General features: G+C 57.7%; 3 protein-coding genes across 8 annotated transcripts in view; 2 read left to right on the top strand and 1 right to left on the bottom strand.

Annotated features, from left to right (window-relative positions):
- The window catches only part of STYXL1 (serine/threonine/tyrosine interacting like 1), a 91870-nt gene extending 86864 nt beyond the window's left edge, over positions 1 to 5006 (top strand). For 4 of the 5 annotated variants that reach the window (XM_040456095.1, XM_040456098.1, XM_040456097.1 and 1 more), the window contains one exon: positions 4754 to 5006. In XM_040456095.1, coding sequence (XP_040312029.1) covers positions 4754 to 4885 — 132 coding nt within the window. In that variant the 3' untranslated portion in view covers positions 4886 to 5006. Of the gene's footprint in view, positions 1 to 865; positions 931 to 4753 lie in introns of those variants that run through there. The other variant, XM_040456099.1, reaches the window with a different exon arrangement.
- Positions 5007 to 6405: 1399 nt separating this feature from the next.
- TMEM120A (transmembrane protein 120A) lies at positions 6406 to 12317 on the top strand. Its single transcript, XM_040456093.1, has 12 exons — positions 6406 to 6602; positions 8265 to 8383; positions 8618 to 8734; positions 10357 to 10416; positions 10656 to 10751; positions 10825 to 10914; positions 11100 to 11165; positions 11276 to 11337; positions 11439 to 11531; positions 11640 to 11704; positions 11811 to 11879; positions 11960 to 12317. The coding sequence occupies exons 1-12, from the start codon at positions 6522 to 6524 to the stop codon at positions 12071 to 12073; spliced, it is 1032 nt and encodes a 343-aa protein (XP_040312027.1). The 5' UTR covers positions 6406 to 6521; the 3' UTR covers positions 12074 to 12317.
- Positions 12318 to 12465: 148 nt separating this feature from the next.
- POR (cytochrome p450 oxidoreductase) overlaps positions 12466 to 18705 on the bottom strand; it is a 62993-nt gene continuing 56753 nt past the window's right edge. For both annotated transcript variants that reach the window (XM_040456091.1, XM_040456092.1), the window contains 12 exons: positions 17365 to 17514; positions 16715 to 16839; positions 16318 to 16407; positions 15950 to 16048; positions 14895 to 15011; positions 14669 to 14787; positions 14268 to 14449; positions 14006 to 14155; positions 13448 to 13718; positions 13223 to 13368; positions 13045 to 13130; positions 12466 to 12949 (listed from right to left, as the gene is read on the bottom strand). In XM_040456091.1, coding sequence (XP_040312025.1) covers positions 12805 to 12949; positions 13045 to 13130; positions 13223 to 13368; positions 13448 to 13718; positions 14006 to 14155; positions 14268 to 14449; positions 14669 to 14787; positions 14895 to 15011; positions 15950 to 16048; positions 16318 to 16407; positions 16715 to 16839; positions 17365 to 17514 — 1680 coding nt within the window. In that variant the 3' untranslated portion in view covers positions 12466 to 12804. The remainder of the gene's footprint in view (positions 12950 to 13044; positions 13131 to 13222; positions 13369 to 13447; positions 13719 to 14005; positions 14156 to 14267; positions 14450 to 14668; positions 14788 to 14894; positions 15012 to 15949; positions 16049 to 16317; positions 16408 to 16714; positions 16840 to 17364; positions 17515 to 18705) is intronic.

Below are 18705 nucleotides of genomic sequence, written 5' to 3' on the forward strand. Positions count from 1 at the left end.
TTCTTCTTCTTCTTCTTCTTCTTCTTCTTCTTCTTCTTCTTCTTCTTCTTCTGTTGCTGCTTTGATTGGATGCACTCCACTGCACTGTCTTTGAGTCCACAGATCCTTTCTTCCACTTCATGTAGTCTGCAGTTGAATCCTTTAGTTGTACTTTTTCAGTTTAGTTATTGTATCCCGCAGCTCTGTGATTTCTGTTTGGTACTTTCTTATGTTTTCTGTCTCTTAGCTGGAATTCCCACCAAGGGGATTCAGGAGAACCTCGGTGAGCGTCTTTATGACATCAACTCTTTATCAGGTAAATCACTTATCCCCATTTCATGAGGATGTTTTTGTGAGGTTTTATCTTGTTTTGTGAGATTTATCTTGTGAGCAAATAGTTTCATGTGCTTATTGACAATTCATGTATCTTCTTTGGGAAAATGTCTATTCAAGTTTTTTGCTTATGTTTCAATTGGGGTGCTTGGTTTTTTTTGTTGAGTTTTAGGAGCTCTTTCTATATTCTTCATATTAGCACCTGGATATCAATCATTTGGAATGTATTCCTCTGTTTGTTTTTTTCATTTTCCTTGACTCTGTTGGTTTCTATGCAGTGGGGAAAACAGCCACCTCTCCCAGTCTTGAAGGAATGGCCTGGTGTAGGAAATGAACCTTATTGTTCAACCCTTCCCTATTTCTTGGTTGTCTCTCACACCTTTTTGATTGTCAAAGCAGCTTGCTTTGTTCTTACTGGCTCCCCATAGTTGAGGGTGTGCCAAGACCTGTCAGGGGTCCAGGGGAGGATCTTAGTCTGCATCTAGATTCGGGCTGATTGGAAGCCTGACCTTCAGGCAGCAGCTTAAACAGTATGCAAATATACCCGTTTCAGGGGAAGATGGGAACATAGGCATTTCTGTCTGCTCCTTTTACACTGAGCCACTGGGATGATAGCCAGTTAAGAACTATTTCTTTGTTTGCTACTGTCCTGTTGAACCCATAAACACAAGCCCCACTGACCACCTGCTTTTGGTTATTTTGGGTGTACACCCAGAGTGGAATGGCTGGATCATATGGTAATTCTATTTTTACTTTTTTGAGTAATCACTGTACTGTTTTCCACAGCGGCTGCATCATTTTACATTCCCACCAATGGTGTGCCAGGTTTCCAGATTCTCCACATCCTCACTCACACTTCTTATTTTCTGTTGTTGTTGTTGTTTAAATAGTAGCCATCCTAATGGGTGTAAGGTGATATCTCGTTGCAGTTTTTTTCTTTTTATTGTGTTAAAATACACATAATGTAACACTTATCATCTTAACCATTTATTTACTTATGTGCATCTTAACCATTTTGAAAAAGTGTACAGTCCAGTGGTATTAAATACTTTCTAGGGGCATCTGGGTGGCTTGGTCGGTTGAGTGTCCAACTCTTGATTTTGGCTCAGGTCATGATCCCAGGGTCATGGGATTGAGCCCTGTGTTGGGCTCTGTGCTAAGGGTGGAGACTGCTTATGATTCTCTCTCCCTCTGCCCCTCTTCCCCACCTGGGCTCGCTCTCTCTCTCTCTCTCTCTCTCTCTCAAATAAAAATTTTTTAAATCTTTAAATACTTTCTAGTGTTGTACAGCCATTACCATCATCCATCCCCATAACTGTTTTTATCTTGTAAAGCTGAAACTCTTTTAAGCTCTATTACACAGTAATTTCCCATTCTCCCCTCCCCCCAAGCCCGGCAACCATCATTCTATTTCCTGTCTCTATGACTTTAACTCTGCTAGTTACCTCATATCAGTAGATCACACAGTATTTTTTCTTTTGTTGACTGGCTTATTTTACTTCTCACGATGTCCTCAAGGTTCATCCATGTTGTAGCGTGTCAGAATTTCCTTCTTTAAAAACATTTTTCTTTTAATGTTTATTTGTTTTTGAGAGAGAGAGGCAGAGAATGAGCAGGGAAGGGACAGAGAGAGAAGGGGAGACACAGACACAGAATCCAAAGCAGGCTCCAGGCTCTGAGCTGTCAGCACAGAGCCTGACGCAGGGCTCAAACCCACAAACTGCGAGATCATGACCTGAGCCGAAGTCAGATGCCCAACCGACTGAGCCACCGAGATGCCCCAAGAATTTCCTTCTTTTTAAAGATAGAATAACATTCCATTGTGTATATATGCCACATTTTGTTTTTCCATTCATCCGTTGATGGACACTTGGGTTGCCTCCGTGTTTGAGGTATTGTGAATAATGATGCTACGAATATGGGTGTACAAATATCTCTTTCAAGACCCTGTTTTCAATTCTTTGGGGTGTATAGCTGGATCATATGGTATCTCTGTTTTTAATTTTTTGAGGAATCTCCATACTGTTTTTCCACCATGGCTGTACCATTTTACATTCCCACCAACAGTACACGAGGATTCCCTTTTCTCCACATCCTCACCAATGCTTGTTGTTGTTTTTTGTTTTTTTTCTTTTAATATTATAACCATCTTAATAGGAGTGAGGCATTATCTTACTATAGTTTTGATTTGCATTTCCTTACTGATTGGTGATGTCGAGCAAGTATTTTCATGTGCTTATTGACCATTCATGTATCTTCTTTGGAAAATGTCTATTCAAGTTTTTTGCTTACGTTTCAATTGGGCTGTTTGGTTTTTTGTTGAGTTTTAGGAGTTCTTTCTATATTCTTCATATTAGCACCTGGATATCAATCAGATATATCACTTGAAAATGTTCCCTCCCAAACTGTGGCTTGCCTTTTCACTCTGCTCATTGTGTCTTTTGATGCACGGAAGTTTTGTTTTGTCTGTTTGTTTGTTTGTTTTTGATTTGTCCAATATGTCCATTTTTAATCCCCTGTACTTTTGGTATCCTATCCAAGAAATCATTGCCAAATCCAGTGTTACGAAGTTTTTCTCCTATGTTTTCTTCTAAGATTTTTGTAGTGTAAGCTCTCACACTTAGGTCTTCAATCGTTTTTGAGTTAATTTTTGTATATGATGTAAGGTTAAGAGTTCAACTTGACTCTTTTGCATGTGGGTATCCAGTTTTCCCAGCACCCCTTGCGCTTTCTCCATTGAATGGTTTTGGCACCCTCCTTGAAACCATTTGGCCACATATACAAGAGCTTATTTCTGGGCTGTCTATCCTATTCCTTTGGCTTAAATGTCTATCCCACTACTATGCTGTTTTTGATTACTATAGTTTTGTAATAGCTTCAGAGATTTGAAATCAGGGAATATGAGAATTCCAGTGCTGTTCTCTTTCTTTCAAGACTGTTTTGGCTATGTGGGGGTCCCTTGAGATTCTATAAGAATTATAGGATGGGCTTTTCAATTTCTGCACGAAATGCTGTTGGGATTTGGTAGAGGTTGTATTAAATCTATACATCACTTTGGGTAGTACTGACATCTTAACAGTATCCAGGCTTCCTGTCCATGTGAACGGGCTGTCTTTCCATTTATTTGTGTCTTTTCATTTTTTTAAAGGTTTATTTATTTTTGAGAGAGAGAGAGAGAGAGACCCCGAGCATGAGCGGGGGAGGGGCAAAGAGAGAGGAGACAGAATCGAAAGCAGGCTCCAGGCTCTGAGCTGTCAGCACAGAGCCCAATGCAGGGCTTGAACCCACAAACTGCGAGATCATGACCTGAACCAAAGTCTGACGCCTAACCAACTGAACCACCCAGGCGCCCCATCTGTGTCTTTTAAAATACCTTACAGCATGTTTTATTATTTTTAGGTTACAGGTCTTTCGCCCCCTTGGTTAAGTTTATTCCTAAGTATTTATTCCTTTTGATGCCACTGTAAATGGAATTTTGTTTTTCGTTTACTTTTGAGATCATTTGTTGTTAGTGCATAGATACACAACTAATTTTGAGTGTTGGTTTTGTAATTTTGCAACTTTGCTAAATTCATTTATTCTAACAGATTTTTTGGTGTAATCTTTAAGGTTTTCTACACATCAAATCATGTCACCTGCAAACAGAGGTAATTTTACTTCTTCCTTTCCAATTTGGGTGTCCCTTCCTTCCTTCTTTCCTCCCTCCTTCCCTTCCTCTCTCTGGTTAGGACCTCTAGTACAATGTGGAATACAGGTGGTGCAAGCTGGCATCCTTGTCTTGTTCCTGATCTTAGAGGAAAAGCTTTCAGTCTTTCACCGTTGAGTATGATATTACCCGTGGGCTTGTCCTATATGGCCTTTATTATGTTGAGGTATGTTTTTTCGGTTCCTAGTTTGCTGAGGCCCATTTTTCCTTTTTCCTCTGTCCTCAACCCAGATAGAGACCAGTTTGTCCTCTTCCTTCGGGTAATGACCCTTGCTTCATTTTAAGGTGGACACCTGAAGGAAAGCAGTTGCAAGTTCCCTTCTTCAGAGAATTTCCCCACAGTTCCCTTCCCCTTTCCATTCATTTAGCCGTTCACAATGCCAACCTTTGTGGGGGCTGCACTGTGTGCCGGGCATGGGCATGGTACTCTCCTGCCCACAGAAGCTTTCACCCATGTTGTCTCAGCCTTCGCAGGAGCCGTCTGAACTAAGAATGATCTCTGCCTCCATATCCAGCAGCAGATGCGCAGAGGTGCCTGCTCAAAGCAGAGCCAGCTCCTATGACTCCTTGCCCTGATGTATTAACTCCAGGCTCCTGCTGCTTCTGTGTCCAGCCATTAAGCCGTGTTGCTGGCCCACGGGCAGGTGCCTCCTGTCCCTCTTGAGCTGGCTGTGATAGAGGTGGAAGGGCTCAGGTCCAGTCCCTGAGGTCTGCTTTCTCTCCTTGCATTGACAGAAGTCCTGGGCCTACGTCAAGAAGTGTAAAACCAACATGCGTCCAAACCGGGGCTTGGTGGCTCAGCTGTCAGAGTGGGAGAAGGTCGTCCTCGGAGACCGTGTCACAGACATCTTGGATCCACTCTACTGATCTCCTCTGTGGCCCAGCTATGGGTCCCGAAGAACCTCGCTTGGGGGCTTCTTGTGGGTACTGGGCCAGGATGTGTAACCAGGTTGGTGTGGAAAGAGAAGGCCTTTGCTGCCTGAAGTCATGTAGCAGCCTCCTGTAGTGGTTCTTCTCCGGCTCCTCCTTCATGCCGCAGAGCAGGCAAGACTCAGCAGGAATCCTCCCATCCCTGGGTCATCCTGGACACCCTTCCTGCACTCCTGAGGCTGCCTCTGGAAAAGCATTTGGCTGTCTGAACAGCTATCCCACATGCCCCGGTGACTTGGACCCTTTGGAGGCTATCTGGGAGGAGTTCCAGGGGAACTGCCTTACGTTGGTCCACAGGGGTGTCACAGTGCCCACCTATGGGCAGAGATCCACCCCCGCCCCCCCAGCTCCAGAGATGCCAGGCCCAGCCTTAGCCCAGGTGTCAGTCTCCACAGTTCTGACAGGTTTCTGGCATGGGGCACACCGTTGCCTCATCCCTGGTCCTAGAACTCCCCAGCCAGTCTGATGGCTTCTTCAGAGTTCCTTTCCTTCTCCCCCCACTCGTTTCCTCCTGGCTGGCTTCCCCAAGAAGAGATTTCCACCCCTCCTATCTCCCACACCCATGCTTCTAGAAATTCCTCAGGCCTTAGGGGGATTTTCTTCGGAATGTGCTTCCAAGCCCTGGAAGCACCCACAGCACAAGTCAGGAGATGGCACAGACGATGGGACTGACCGGGAATTTGGGATGTCTGCCCCTGTTCAGTCAGCAAACATTCTCTGCCACCCACGTGCGGCTGGGGAGGGACCTAGAGGTGAAGGCCATCTCACCTTCCAGGACTCTTTGCAGAAGGGTGAAATTGTCCTCCCCAACGGAAGCCCAAGCCCTCAAGGAGTGGGGTTTTGCCCGACGGATAAGGGCTTTCCAGCCAGCTCAGGCCTGAAATCCGTTGGGCTAGGAACTGGAACAGAGTTTGGGAAGGCTGCAAACAATGGCTCTGTGGGTTAGGGACCTCCTGGCAGGAAGGGCAGAGTCGCTGGCACGTTTTCTTTGGGGACCTGGTGGGGATTAGCCTTGTGTGTTAGGACGGGCAGTCTGGTGGCTCCTGCAAGGACAGTAGCGGTGGGTCTGGAGGCTGGGAGACCGTAAGGCTGCCGCTGTAAAAATCCAAGATAGAAAAGAGGCTTGGAATCCTCTTCCTGCAGAGGTGCTGCTTTCCCAAGGACGAGAGTGTTTGAGGCAGGGGTCACCCCCGTGGGCTTCAGTTTACTGTCAGCGTGACCGGGCGGAGCTCTGCGGGGCGTAGCACGTGGCTGGCATGATCCCGCGGAGCCTGAGCTGGAGCCGGCGACCCCGGCGCGCGCCAGCCCCAGGATGGGCTGTGAGCTGCGAGCGGCGGGGAGAGCGCCCCAGCACACGTGGCCCCGCCCCCGCCCCGCCCAGGGCTCGGATTGGCTCAGGCAGGGGGCGGGGCTAGCGCTCTGGTAGCTTCAGGCCTTTTCCCATTGGTGGTCTTGGCGGCGCGAGCCCGGAAGCGGACGGGGGCGGCGGCGGAGGCGGCTGAGGCGCCTCGGGCGGGCTGGGGTTGCGGCGAGGTCCCAAGACTCGGCTTGTCCGGCGTGTGGCCCGGCAGCCATGCACCCCCAGGTCCCGGGCCCGTTAGGCGACTGCCTGCGGGACTGGGAGGAGCTGCAGCAGGACTTCCAGAGCCTCCAGGTGAGTGCCAGTGCGGGCGTCCATTGGCCCAGAGCCACGTCCCTCTGGCTCGAGGTCAAGGGTCGGGCAGCCCTGGGTCAGGCATTGGGGGCTCAGGGCCGAGGGTCGAGGACGCTGGCGTGGCACCGGAGGGCGAGGAGGCCCTGGGTGCTGGTGGCCCTAGCTGGACCCTCCTCTCGGCCTCAAATGAGTGTCCGGCGGCAGCCCCCATCGCCGGCACTGCCGCTGCGACCCTGGTGGGGACCCGCTGCACCTAGCGGACCTGGGGCCTTGTGCGGGGGCCTCGGAAAGAGGTCCCTGCCCCGTCCTCTCCCAGGAGAGCGGCCTCCTGAGTCAAAGCCGGCCAGGCCCAGTCTTGGGTCGGTCACCTCGCAAACATGCCTCGGGCGCCGGCACGGCTGGAGCCAGAGCAGCGCCAGCAGCGCGGTCCCCGCCCTAGGACAGCGCTGGGAGCTCTGGGCTCCCCCGGGAGGCAGGGTAGTGGTGTGTAGGTGAAGTGCCTGGATGGGGGCGGGGCCCATCCAGGGTGAAGGACAGCAGCCACGGAGGCAGGACTATGTGGCTACTGTAAAGAGAGTGAGGGGAGAAGTGGGTGGGCCAGACCCTGCAGGGACCTCATGGACGGGATCGGAATCTTTCTGATACCAGTAGGGAGCCATGGGAGGAAGTGTCTGGATCTGACTTGTATGCACCCTGTGCTGTTCTGTGGGGAGCCCCGAGGGGAGGGGTGAAGGCTGCTGGTCTCCTCTGGACAGGAGAAACTGGTTGGTAGGGGTGGCAGATGTAGCACGTGTTGGGTTCTGAGGGGGGTGTGGTGGCCCCTTTGGGCCATGAGAAACAAAAGAAGACCTAGAAAGGGTAGAGTACCTAGGCCGGCTGGGTACTTGGTCATGGCTTTATCTCTCCTGTACTGGTTCCAGCTCCTTCCTGTCTGCCCTGAAGCCTTGTAGCCCAGCCTGGGCCTGGCCAAGGCTACTGTCACTAGAGTTTCTCCTGGAGCCCTGAGCAGAGCAGACTTAGTCTCCCAGCCTGGCCACCCCTGCCTGACCTTCCTCACACTTCCTATGGTTGTCTCCAAGCTTCTCCTCTGGAAACTCACCCACCAGGGCAAAGTGCTCTGGGAAGCTTTGGGCCAAAGGTGCTGGGGGAGGGGTAGAAGGACTGATCTTACAGCTGGAGGTCTAAGGGCTGGAGCCTGATGACCTTTAACCTGGGAAGCAGATGCGGGGAGTGCCAGAGCAGCAGGCGTCTTGGACAACCTTAGCTCCCCTGTGCTAGCAGGCCGGGTAGGCAGGAGGATCCGAGAGGACCAGAATGGCTTCAGGCAGCCTGATTGGTCCAGAAGGTAGACCTTGGGCCTAGAATCTGAACTCGAGGTGGGAACTAGTAGGTGGGCTGAGACCAAGAAACTTTCAGAAACTAGTCTGTTTCTGGGACAAGGGGGTCGTGATGGCCTCTGGGCTTTGAGGAGGAGCCCAGCCCCATCCCCTTGCCTGCCTTGGGGAGAGGGCAACCTCAGGGAGGTCCTTGGGCCGGCTGTCTCCTTTCTTTCTCAGACCCTCCAGAGGGGCCCCTGGGGCGTCTGTGCCCCATGCCCTGTCCAGCAGGCGCTGGCTCAGGGGCCTTCTAACCAGCCTGAGCCTTCCCCTGCCTGCTCCCCAGGAGACCCACCGGCTGTACCGCCTGAAGCTGGAGGAGCTGATCAAGCTGCAGAACAGTTGTACCAGCTCTATCACTCGGCAGAAGAAGCGGCTCCAGGAGCTGGCTCTTGTCCTGAAGAAGTTAGGACCCTCCCCCGCTGCTTCCATAGTCCCCCATGCCTCCCGTACCGCCCTGGCCTAGGGCTGGGGAGTGGGCGTCGGATCTGGGTTGGGGGGAGAGCTGGCACTGACTCCTGAGTGTCCCAGGTGTGGCGTCTCCCCTCGCTGGGTCCTGTTGACCCCCCTGCCCCACGGGTGTCAGCTGGTGATACCTGGGGGCCCCCTGCCCTGACTCTGGCTTCTGTCTGCCTGCAGATGCAAACCCTCCCTTCAGTCGGAGGCTGAGGAGGCTGCACGGGAACTGGAGAACCAGATCAAGGAGCGCCAAGGCCTCTTCTTCGATATGGAGGCCTATTTGCCCAAGAAGAATGGGTGAGACCCCCTCCCCCAAGCTCCGTTCACAGATGCTCCCGGGCGGCGGCCTGAAGCGCAGTTTCCTTTGGTTGCTTGGCTGGCAAATGTTCCCTCGACCTACTCTGGGCCGAACAGTCAGGCCCAGCCCTGTGTCCGGGAGATGGCACGAGTGACAGTGACAGTGCACGGAGATGGGTGCTTTGGGGAGGAAGGACAAGAACTAGAGGAGGACAGTGAGGGGTGCCTCACCTAACCTGAAGGTCAGGGAAAGCGTGGAGCACGAAGGAGTGAGCCTGGTGGGCATGGGAGGGTGGAAACCGCAGGTCTGGCCAGAGCTCAGGGAGGTGGTGGGCGACCAGAGGGGAAACCAGGCCTCGGAATTTGCTTCGGCCCCAGTAGGCCGAGCAAAGGGACCTTTAGATCAGCCACCGTCACTGAGGAGAGTGGCAGGGGACGGTGTACAACCCTTGGCCGAGTAAAAGAGACCGCAGGCAGCAAGACAGCTGAGAAAGAGCATGTTCCAGAAGGAGGGGACAGCAGCCTCAGACCAGATGGCCCAGGGGGGTCAGATGCCATACGGAAGGGAAATGTTTCCTGGAAGTCAGGGCGGCCTTGGAGAGAACCACTCCACAGGATGGTGGAGGTGGAAGTTGGTAAGCGGGTGACCAAGAGCTGGGGGACGGGCACATTTAGGCAGCTCTTCCCAAGCTTGGCTGTGAGTGGAAGGGGAAACCAGCAACTGGAACTTGGCCTAGGGGTGGGGGTGGGGGAGTGCTTTTGCTGCACCCTCGTTTGTGTGTGTGTGTGAGTGTGTTACTTTGTACCTGGGGAAGACCTGGGCACATGTACCTTCAGGGAGGTGGGACCCTCGGAGTGGGAGACCCAGTAAAGGGAAATCCCTGGGGAGGTGGGCAGGGCTGGGCATGGGCCCTTCTCATTTGTGAGGGGAGGGCGTGCTGAGAGGGTGAGGAGGGAGGCCCAGGAGAGGTCAGCCGCCTGGAGGGAGGGTTTGACGAGGCCACTGCAGGGATGGCATAGGGAGCTGGGGGTTATGGGGTCGACGAAGTGGCTGACGTGCAAGGGGGGCTCGAAACCTCAGCTGGCTTGGGAAAGGAGCCTGGGGTTGGGGGGCCTGGAAGTCTCAGAGAGGGCCAGGGTCCACATGGGGCAACCCACCTGGGAGGCTCAGGGTCAGAGCACAGGCTGAATTTCGGAGGGAGCCCTTATGGGCCGGGAGGGGGCCCTGGCGGGGCGGACTGGGGGCTGGAGGCTGTCAGGTAGCAGGAATGGAGGAGGTGATAGCTGGTGTGCGCACTCACAGGCACCGAGCCCTGCCCCGGGCTCGCAGGGGCGATCCGAGATGTGGGCACGGCTGCCAGAGGGTGGGAGAGCCAGGCCGCCCTGGAGGCCCTGGGGAGAGACCAGGGAGGGGACGCTGCTGGTTTACCCTGGAGCGGGACTGGGGAGCAGGCAGAGAGGCTGGGCCTTGGCGTCTCCCTCGAGTGGGTCCGCAGCACCCCCAAGGTCGGAACCCTAGGCCAAGGCCACGGGAAGTCCGGGTAGGGATGGCGGCCCCAGCTCTGCGCCTTTGGCTGCCCTCCCCGTCGGAGCCTCTCCTCACCTGGTGTCCCCTCTCCTAGGTTGTACCTGAGCCTGGTTCTGGGCAATGTCAACGTGACACTCCTGAGCAAGCAGGCTAAGTAATTTGTTGTCGTGGGCTGGGTCCCCACCCTGCTCGCCGCCCTCCCGGGTCCTTTCCATCCCGCCCCAGCTGCCCCGGCTAAGCCTTGGGGCGCAGCGGTCAGCGCCGGGGTCGCTGTCCCGGGCCAGCCCGTGCCTCCTGCGGAAGTGTGTCTGAACAGGAGCCTCCCTTCTGGGTGGAGGCGAGGGTGGGCCCTGCCGGCACCCCGGCCTGTCCCACGAGTGTGTGCCCACCCAGGTTTGCCTACAAGGACGAGTACGAGAAGTTCAAGCTCTACCTCACCATCATCCTCATCGTCATCTCCTTCACCTGCCGCTTCCTCCTCAACTCCAGGTGGGTGCGCTGCTCAGGACTAGGCCCCCGCCCCCCTCCAGGCTCTGGCACCGACCCTCTGTCCCCTCCTCAGGGTGACAGATGCCGCCTTCAACTTCTTGCTGGTCTGGTATTACTGCACGCTGACCATCCGAGAGAGCATCCTCATCAACAACGGCTCCCGGTGGGCAAGGGGGCGAGGCGGGCGCTGGAGCTCCCCGGGGAGGGGGTGCGTGCCCCGGGCCCCCGAGAAGCAGGCACTGGACCGGGGTGCTGCTTTCTTCCCGCCTCGGCCTTGCTCCCTGTCCCTGAGCACCAGTCCTGGGGGCTGAGGGGACAGGAGTGACACTGGCTTCCCTATGTATGCAGGATCAAAGGCTGGTGGGTTTTCCATCATTACGTGTCCACCTTCCTGTCGGGAGTCATGCTGACGTGGTGAGTGGCAGGGCTTGGCTCCCAGGCCCTGGGGGGTCGAGGGGGTGAGTGCGGGCCAGAAAGGTGGTGCCCCCCGAGCTCCTTACCCTTCCCACCGCTTTCTACCTCAGGCCTGACGGCCTCATGTACCAGAAGTTCCGGAACCAATTCCTGTCTTTCTCCATGTACCAGAGTGAGTATCTCAGAGGGCCCCGCTCGGCTCAGGAATCCCCCACGGGGAGGGGCGGGCCGAGGACTTGGGGCCCCAGCCTGGTTCTGATGCCCCCGCCCCAGGCTTTGTGCAGTTCCTGCAGTATTACTACCAGAGCGGCTGCCTGTACCGCCTGCGGGCCCTGGGCGAGAGGCACACTATGGACCTCACTGTGGGTGAGTCGGGCGTGGCCGCCCTGCTTGGGAGCCCGGAAAGGGAAGTCCTCTCCTGTCCACGTGGGTCTGAGAGACCGTGCCCATCTCCGTCGTCTTTCCTCCCCGCAGAGGGCTTCCAGTCCTGGATGTGGCGGGGCCTCACCTTCCTGCTGCCCTTTCTTTTCTTTGGACACGTAAGTCGTCCCTGCCCCTGCGCGTCTGGCTGGGCATCCCCGTGTTCTGGCTTTGGGCCCGAGTGGGGACCGGGATCTGCTGCTTGAAACCTCCCATTCCTCCCAGTTCTGGCAGCTTTTTAACGCGCTGACGTTGTTCAACCTGGCCCGGGATCCTGAGTGCAAGGAGGGGCAGGTGGGGGGGGGGGGGGGCCCGGAGAGGCATGCTGGGAGGGCCGGCGCCCGGCCCCGTCCTGACCCCACTTCCTCCCCCAGGTGCTCATGTGCGGCTTCCCCTTCCTCCTACTCTTCCTTGGCAACTTCTTCACCACCCTGCGGGTTGTGCACCAGAAATTCCACAGTCAGAGGCGTGGGAGCAAGAAAGAATGAGCCTGGGTCTTCCCCCGCCCGCCCGGCTCCCTACGACACCCCTGGCCTGGAAGCGGGTTCTGGCCCCTGTGTTGAGGGGGTAGGGGGCTCCCCTCAACCGGGAGGGTCTCTTCTGCTCTCCCTGGGGTGTTGTGGGCTCTGTGGGCCCCAAAGGCTGTGCTGGAGAGGAGGGGCCTGGGCCTATGGCCCAGGCCTGCGGGGAGCTGGGGGCCAGCAGCCTCAATAAAGGAAGAGCGGCACAGAGGTGGCTTGAGGCGTGTGCTCTCCGAAGGGTGAGGCAGGGCCTCCGCGCCACCACAGCATGGGTCCTCGGGGCTCCTGAGCTGCTCTCTGGGGGGTCTGAGTAGACCCAGGGGGAGGCCCCGGATCTGCTCAAGCAATACCAGTCAAAATACAGAAAACAGAACTTTATTCCAAGGACCAGAGATTATTTAAAATTATTTACAGTCATTGAAAATAATGCGGAGGGGCTGGGCCCCAGCTCAGCTGAGAAGAGCCCCTTCTGTACAGCCACCAAGGGCCGGAGATGTTCACAAAACACAGGCCCTGGTCTCCCCTGACCACATGCCCTGGGGCCGGGGTGCTCCAGAGGGTGCGTCTGGGGCCTGGACGGTCCTTCGGCCCACCTCCCGCGGCAAGAAACCAGCCAGGAGACTGGCAGAAGGGAGCGAGGAAGGTGATTACAGGGAGAAGCAAGTCTGTGGGGCTTGAGGAGCAGGGCCGGGCTGCCCCTAGCTCCACACGTCCAGGGAGTAGCGGCCCTTGGTCATCAGCTTCTTGATGTAGTCCACGGCCTGGGCGTGCTCCATGGCCCCCACCTCGGCCACGATGTCGTAGAAGGTGTTCTGCACATCCCTTGCCATGTTCCGAGCATCCCTGGGGCAGGATGGAGGTGGCACTGGGCAAGGGGCCCCCCCAACCCCGGGCAGGCAAACCCCACCCCACCCCGCCCCTCCTCTGCCCCCACTCACCCGCAGACGTAGATGTGGGCACCCCCCTCGTGGATCAGCTTCCACAGGTGCTCCTTGTCCCTCTTCAGTAAGTGCTGCACGTAGACCTGGGGTGGGGGGGGTGGGCAGAGGTGGCACGGTGACGAGGCGGGTCCCGCGGCCCTGAGGCCCAGCCCAGAGGGGCCGCCCGAGGCCTCACCTTGTGGGGCTGCTCCCGAGAGAAGGCCACGTTGAGCTGGGTGAGGGAGCCGTCCTTGTGGAACTGAGTCAGCTCTTCGCGGTACAGATAGTCCTCATCAGACCGGCGGCAGCCGTAGTAGAGCAGCGTCTCCCCCACGTCCTTGCCTGGGGCGGTGAGCAGGGGTGAGCAGGTACCCAGGCACACGGAACCCCACGGAACCCCACCCCATGCCCACACACTTACCCTGCTGCCGCAGCCAGGCCCGCTCCTGGATGAAGCCTATGAAGGGTGCCACCCCTGTGCCAGGGCCCACCATGATGACAGGGGTGGTGGCCTTGAAGGGCAGGCGGAACTGGGACTTGCGCACAAACATGGGCACCAGGGCCCGGCGGCCGTTCTCCCCTGCAGGCTCCTTGGCCCGTAGCCAGCTGGTGGCCACCCCCTTGTTGATGCGGCCAGACTTGGTCTCGTACTCCACCGCCACGGCACAGATGTGCACGGAGTTGGGGTGGACCTGGTGGGAGTGGGGCAGGGGTGAAGACACCTGAGGCCCTTCTCTCCTGCCCCCCTGGCCCTGTCACCCCAGCCTCCTCAGCACGGGGGCTCTTCTCACCCTTCCTGGTGCCCAAACCTCGAAAGCCCCTTTCCAGCAGCTGTCCTGGCTGGCTCTCAACACCAGTAGAGAGCCGTTTGCAGTCTCGTGGTCCAGCCCGCTGGACATGAGGCGCTTGGGGCAGAGCTGGGGCCACAGCTCAGGGCACCCATCGGCTGTGCCCTCCCTACGTGGGCTGGGCCTCGCACCTTGGAGGATGAGGCGATGGAGTAGTAGCGGGCCTGGAGACGAGGCAGCAGCTCACACAGGTGGTCGATGGGGGGCCGCAGGGACGGGTAGTCCTGCAGGATGGCCAGGATGTGCCGCCGAGCCTCCACCACCCAGCTCAGGTACAGCTCCTGGGGAAGGCCAAATGCGGGGTGAGACCTGGGGGGGAGTGAGGGGAGGCGCCATGGCCCAGGTGACAGGGCTGAGGTGGTGGCTCCCCAGGTGCAGCGGCAGCAGGCCTACCTTGCCCTCGCCCGAGGAGGACGCCATCTTGCGCAAGTGCTCCTGCTCAGAGGGCTCCGAGGCGTACTGTGCCAGCTCGTAGAGCACATTGGTGCGTGGCGGGTTGGTGATGTCCAGGTAGTAGGTGAGGGCCGTGCGGTATGAGGTGGGGCAGGGGAAGGGGTGCTTCTTGTTGGACTCCTCTGCAGGGAGAGGGGAAAAGCATTTGGGGTTAGTGGCCGCTGCCCAGCTAGTCTGTTCCAGAACCTGGAATCGTGGGGTCTTGTGTCTGAGGGCCACGAGGGCACCAGGGCTTTGGGCTTAAGCAGCTCAACCTATCTACAGCTTTGCCAGGGGCCCATTCCTGCCGGCTGCCTCGGGTCCCGGGCTGGAGGGCAGGCAGCCTCGATTCCAGGACTCACCGTCCAGATTGTTCAGGGACATGATGACGTCCAGGTCAGCACCCAAGATCTTGCCGAGCTGGCTGACCAGGGCAGAGTCATTGGCTGGGTAAACGGCCACATGGTCCCCAGATTCATACCTAGGGTTGGTGGGGGGGGGGGGGGGATTGAGGCGCAGGGGGGGGGGGAAGGCAGGGCCCGGAAGCTCTGAGAGGGGTGGGTTGGGGGAGGGGGTGGCTGCCAGCACCTGAGTTTGGAGTCTGAGATGTCTAATTCCAGGTGCATGAGGTGTCGCTCAGTTCCCTGGTTCAGCTTCCGGTTGGTGGTGACCTCAGCCAAGAACGGATTCTTGGCATCAAAGGGGCTGGGTGGGAAAGAGAGCAGCTCAGTGATTGGCCAGGCCCTCAATCTGAATCTCCCTGCCCCCAAGGGACCCTTCTGGTTTCACAGAACACAGGGAACCTTAGAGCCAGCCTCCCAGGGCCCCAGGAAACCTCTCCAATTATGTAAAAGGTTCTCCCAACCAGATTCAAGGCAGTGCCCCCAGTGACCCCCAGAAGTGAGCAGAGCTAGGTTATCAGTGTCTCCATTTACAGATAAGGAAACTGAAGCCGGTTCCTAAATGTGGGGGAGACCCTTCACCCACTACCTGTTTGTGGGCTGAGTGCACAGGAGGACCAGGCCCCTTGTAGATGGCTCCCTACGACAGAAGGTGCCTGGGTTCTGCCTGCACAGTCACTGAAATGTTGGGTTTCCTGTTAAAGCAGGGCCACTGGTCTTAAAACCTCAGGGTGTTAGGGGGACTTTTTCCTGGGCGGCTCCAGGAATCTGGGCACCACCCCGGGGTAAGGCAAGTCAGGGGCCCAAGAGAGGAATGCTGTTTTTGGATAAAAAGTCCAAATACTGAGGCAGGTTTTAAGAAAGCGAGTCCTTCCTGCCAGGGCTCAACCTGGACCCACAGCCATACTCCGGATGTCCTGCTCCAGGCACTGGTAGGGACCTCCCCACCCCCGGATACTTAGAGCAAAATGTCACATTAAGTACAAACTGAGCAAGTGTCTGTCTCCTGGTGGCCGCGCCCTGGCCTGAGGGACCCCTGGGAGAGAGCCAGGGGGCAGGGCCTAGGTGTGGGCCTGCCTCTGTTCCTCTGCTCTGGGCCTTACGCCCTCCCGTGTGGTGAAGGTGAAGTCATGGGTGCTCCCACCCACACCCACTCACAGGCAAGGGCCTGCAGGGACTCACAGGACTGCCAGCCATTGGGGGCACCCACGGCCACAGGCCCCCAACCTGCTCTCTACTCACGGTTTCTGGTTCTCGTAGCTCTTCAGTCGGCCCATCTCTCCCGTGTACACCTTGGCCACGTCTATGTCTGTGTGGACCACGAGCTCGTACTGGCGAATGCTGGCAAGGGGAGACAGGGTGAGGTGGGGAGGGTCCGGAGGATGGTGGGAGGGCTGGAGAGCCCGGGGTGCTGCAGGCTTCGAGGCGATTCTGGGAGAAGGTGAGGAAAGTCCCCCCAGTGCCCGTCCCTTCCAGGCAAAGCCCAAGTGCCTTAACGCGGGACCCAGGACCCCCTGGTCCTGTGACTGAGCATCTGCCAGCTTCTCCTGGCGTCCCCGCCGGAACCCAGCGGGCCAGGTCTCCCACCCCGTGTGCGGACACACACTCACCTGGACTCCTCTCCGGTGGCTTCCACCCCAAAGTGTTCGCACACGGCCGGCCAGAACTGCTCTCGCCACGTGATGAAGTCCTCCTCCAGGCTGGCGGGAGGAGGGAATGAGTCCGGCCCCAGGGAGCCCCTCTCCCCGCCCAGCCCGAGGAGCCCCCTGGGATGGGGCCCGAGCCACCAGGGGGCATTTGGGGCGTCTGTGCTAAGCAGGGGCGCTGGGAGCCCAGAGGATGTAGAAAAGTGAGGGGGGGATGGTGCCGGCCTTCCCTTGCCCTCGGTGATGCCTGTACAGGTGGCTTTGCGCTCCCCTCACGTGCCAGAGTCGGCCCTGACCCTGTGGGTTCCCCAGACTTGCCGGCCGGGGTCGGGGCTCCGGGGAGGGGGGCCCGGGCACTCACTTCCCATCGTCATCGCCCATCCCCAGCTCGAAGATCCGCTGGGCGCCGAGCTGCTCCAGCCGCTTGTCCACATACTTGCCCATGGCATTGAAGTGCTCGTAGGTCTTGTTCCCGAGACCAAACACCTGTGTGGACCCAGGGACGGGTCTGAGGCCTGGTCAGCGGTCAGGGGTGGGTTTCCCCCGTGCCCCCCAAGGGTACACCGCACCCGTGGGCCTCTACATCCTGCAGACAACTTGCACTGTGAGGCGGGCCACCTCTGGCCCCCGGAAGTGGCTTTGTTTCAGTGGCACGTGGCCCCTAGGCCTCAACCCTGGGCGGCCAGCAGGGTCAATTCACCCTCCCCGCCCGGTGTTCCTGGCCCGGCCTACAGCGGTCAGCCTGCTGCACCCTTCTTGTCTTTGGTCTACTGCAAATAGTGCCCCCGGAGCAAAGCGGGGCTGGGGACCCGGGAGCAGGGACTGTCAGCACTGGGGCCCAGGGCAGAAGAGAGGCCTGACCTGTGAGCAGCCCTCCCCGCCGGGTCCCCCGCTCTAAGCCTCTGTTCTGACACCTTGGCCTGCCCTGGCTCATCAGGACGAGGTGGGAACTGAGGGTCCAGAGGCACCGTAAGGTGCAGAAGCCACGGGAGAGAAGATGGGGAGGCTCACCGCATACTTGACTCCGGAGAGGTCCGTATCCGTCTCCTGGAGCCAGTCGTAGAAGTCCTGGGCGTTGTCTGTGGGGTCCCCCTCACCATAGGTGGCCATGCAGAACACCGCCAGGGAGTTCTCGATCTCCGGCAGGCTGCCCAGGTCGGCCTGGAGAGACGAGAACAGGGCCCCGGCCCAGCGACCATGACTGAGCCTATGTCAGGGGTGTGCCTGATGGGATGCAGACAGGAGAGCCCAGGCCCTGCCCAGGGCGGCTGCTGTGGGATGGGAGGGAATGATTCTGTTGGGAAGGGGCACGAGCGGTCGGAGAAGGCTGCATGGAGGGGACTGACATTTGAACCAGTGCCTTTCCAAAGGAAAGGGAACAGCAGGCACAAAAGAACACGGGTAAGGGCCTGGGTGTTGACAGGCAGAAAGCAGGCTGGGTTCTGGGCCACCAGCCAGTGCGCAGAACGTGGTTCTGCGCACCGGGCCCTGGGGGAGAACCTCATGGTCCCGCAACGTCCTGGGACCACAGCAGGGCCTGGGCTCTCGCAAATTCCTAACCAGCTGCTGGCTAACTTAAAACCCAGGTCTGCGGACAGACGGGCGGCAGTGCCGGTCCCCAAGACCCAAGGGTGGGGGTGGAGCGGGTGGGGGACGGTTGGGTTTGGGAAGAGCTCGTGTGGTGAACTCAGGAGAGACTGGTTTTGGGGGAAAGTACATCTGGCAGCAGCCCCATCAGGGGAGGAGAAAGATGGCGACTAGGACCTCCTGCCCATCAGCCTCTTCCCTTACTGTCCACCGCGTCTATGTGGGGCTGGTGGCCTGGCTGTCATTAGCTCCCTGACCCAGAAAGAGGCAAGCAGACGGCTAGAAGTTTCTTGGGCTTTTGAGAGCTGCTTCCATGTTAGGGGAAGGACAGAGAACCGATCCCTTGAGGACAGTGAGCAAGGTGAGCCTGTCCCTCGGCGCCACGCTGGGGGCAGAGCACCTGGAAGGGACACTGAGTCCTTCAGACTGAGTCCAGTGGTAGCCGGAGGGAGCGACAGGTCCACGGCAAATGGGGGCCTCTACCCCCAAACCTCAGGCTCCCCGGGCCCCTCCCCGAGTGGCCAGACACACCAGTTAATGCAGCCTCATTTCAAAGCCCAGTGAAGGGCTCCCTGAGATGGCTGCAGGGGGGTGGAGGGAGAAGCGGAGACCCCTCTTCCCCAGACTGCTGAGACCCCTTCATTAACAGGCCACGCCCCCCCTCCCGTGCCTGCATCCCCTCGCCCCGCCCTGCCCCGCCCAGAGCCGAGCTGGGAAGGCTGAGCGTGGGCGGTGCCAGGCGCCCATGCGCATGCCTGGGGTCAG

This window comes from Herpailurus yagouaroundi, unplaced genomic scaffold (assembly GCF_014898765.1).
Source record: "Herpailurus yagouaroundi ecotype Mexico unplaced genomic scaffold, PumYag 216, whole genome shotgun sequence".
In the NCBI taxonomy this organism is placed as follows: domain Eukaryota; kingdom Metazoa; phylum Chordata; class Mammalia; order Carnivora; family Felidae; genus Herpailurus; species Herpailurus yagouaroundi.

Excerpts from the sequence above, each read along its gene's own strand:
- TMEM120A (XM_040456093.1), top strand. The coding sequence starts at position 6,522 with ATGCACCCCCAGGTCCCGGGCCCGTTAGGCGACTGCCTGCGGGACTGG. Across the intron at positions 6,603-8,264 it reads AGGACTTCCAGAGCCTCCAG|GAGACCCACCGGCTGTACCG; the intron begins GTGAGTGCCAGT and ends CCTGCTCCCCAG. Across the intron at positions 11,880-11,959 it reads CTGAGTGCAAGGAGGGGCAG|GTGCTCATGTGCGGCTTCCC; the intron begins GTGGGGGGGGGG and ends TTCCTCCCCCAG.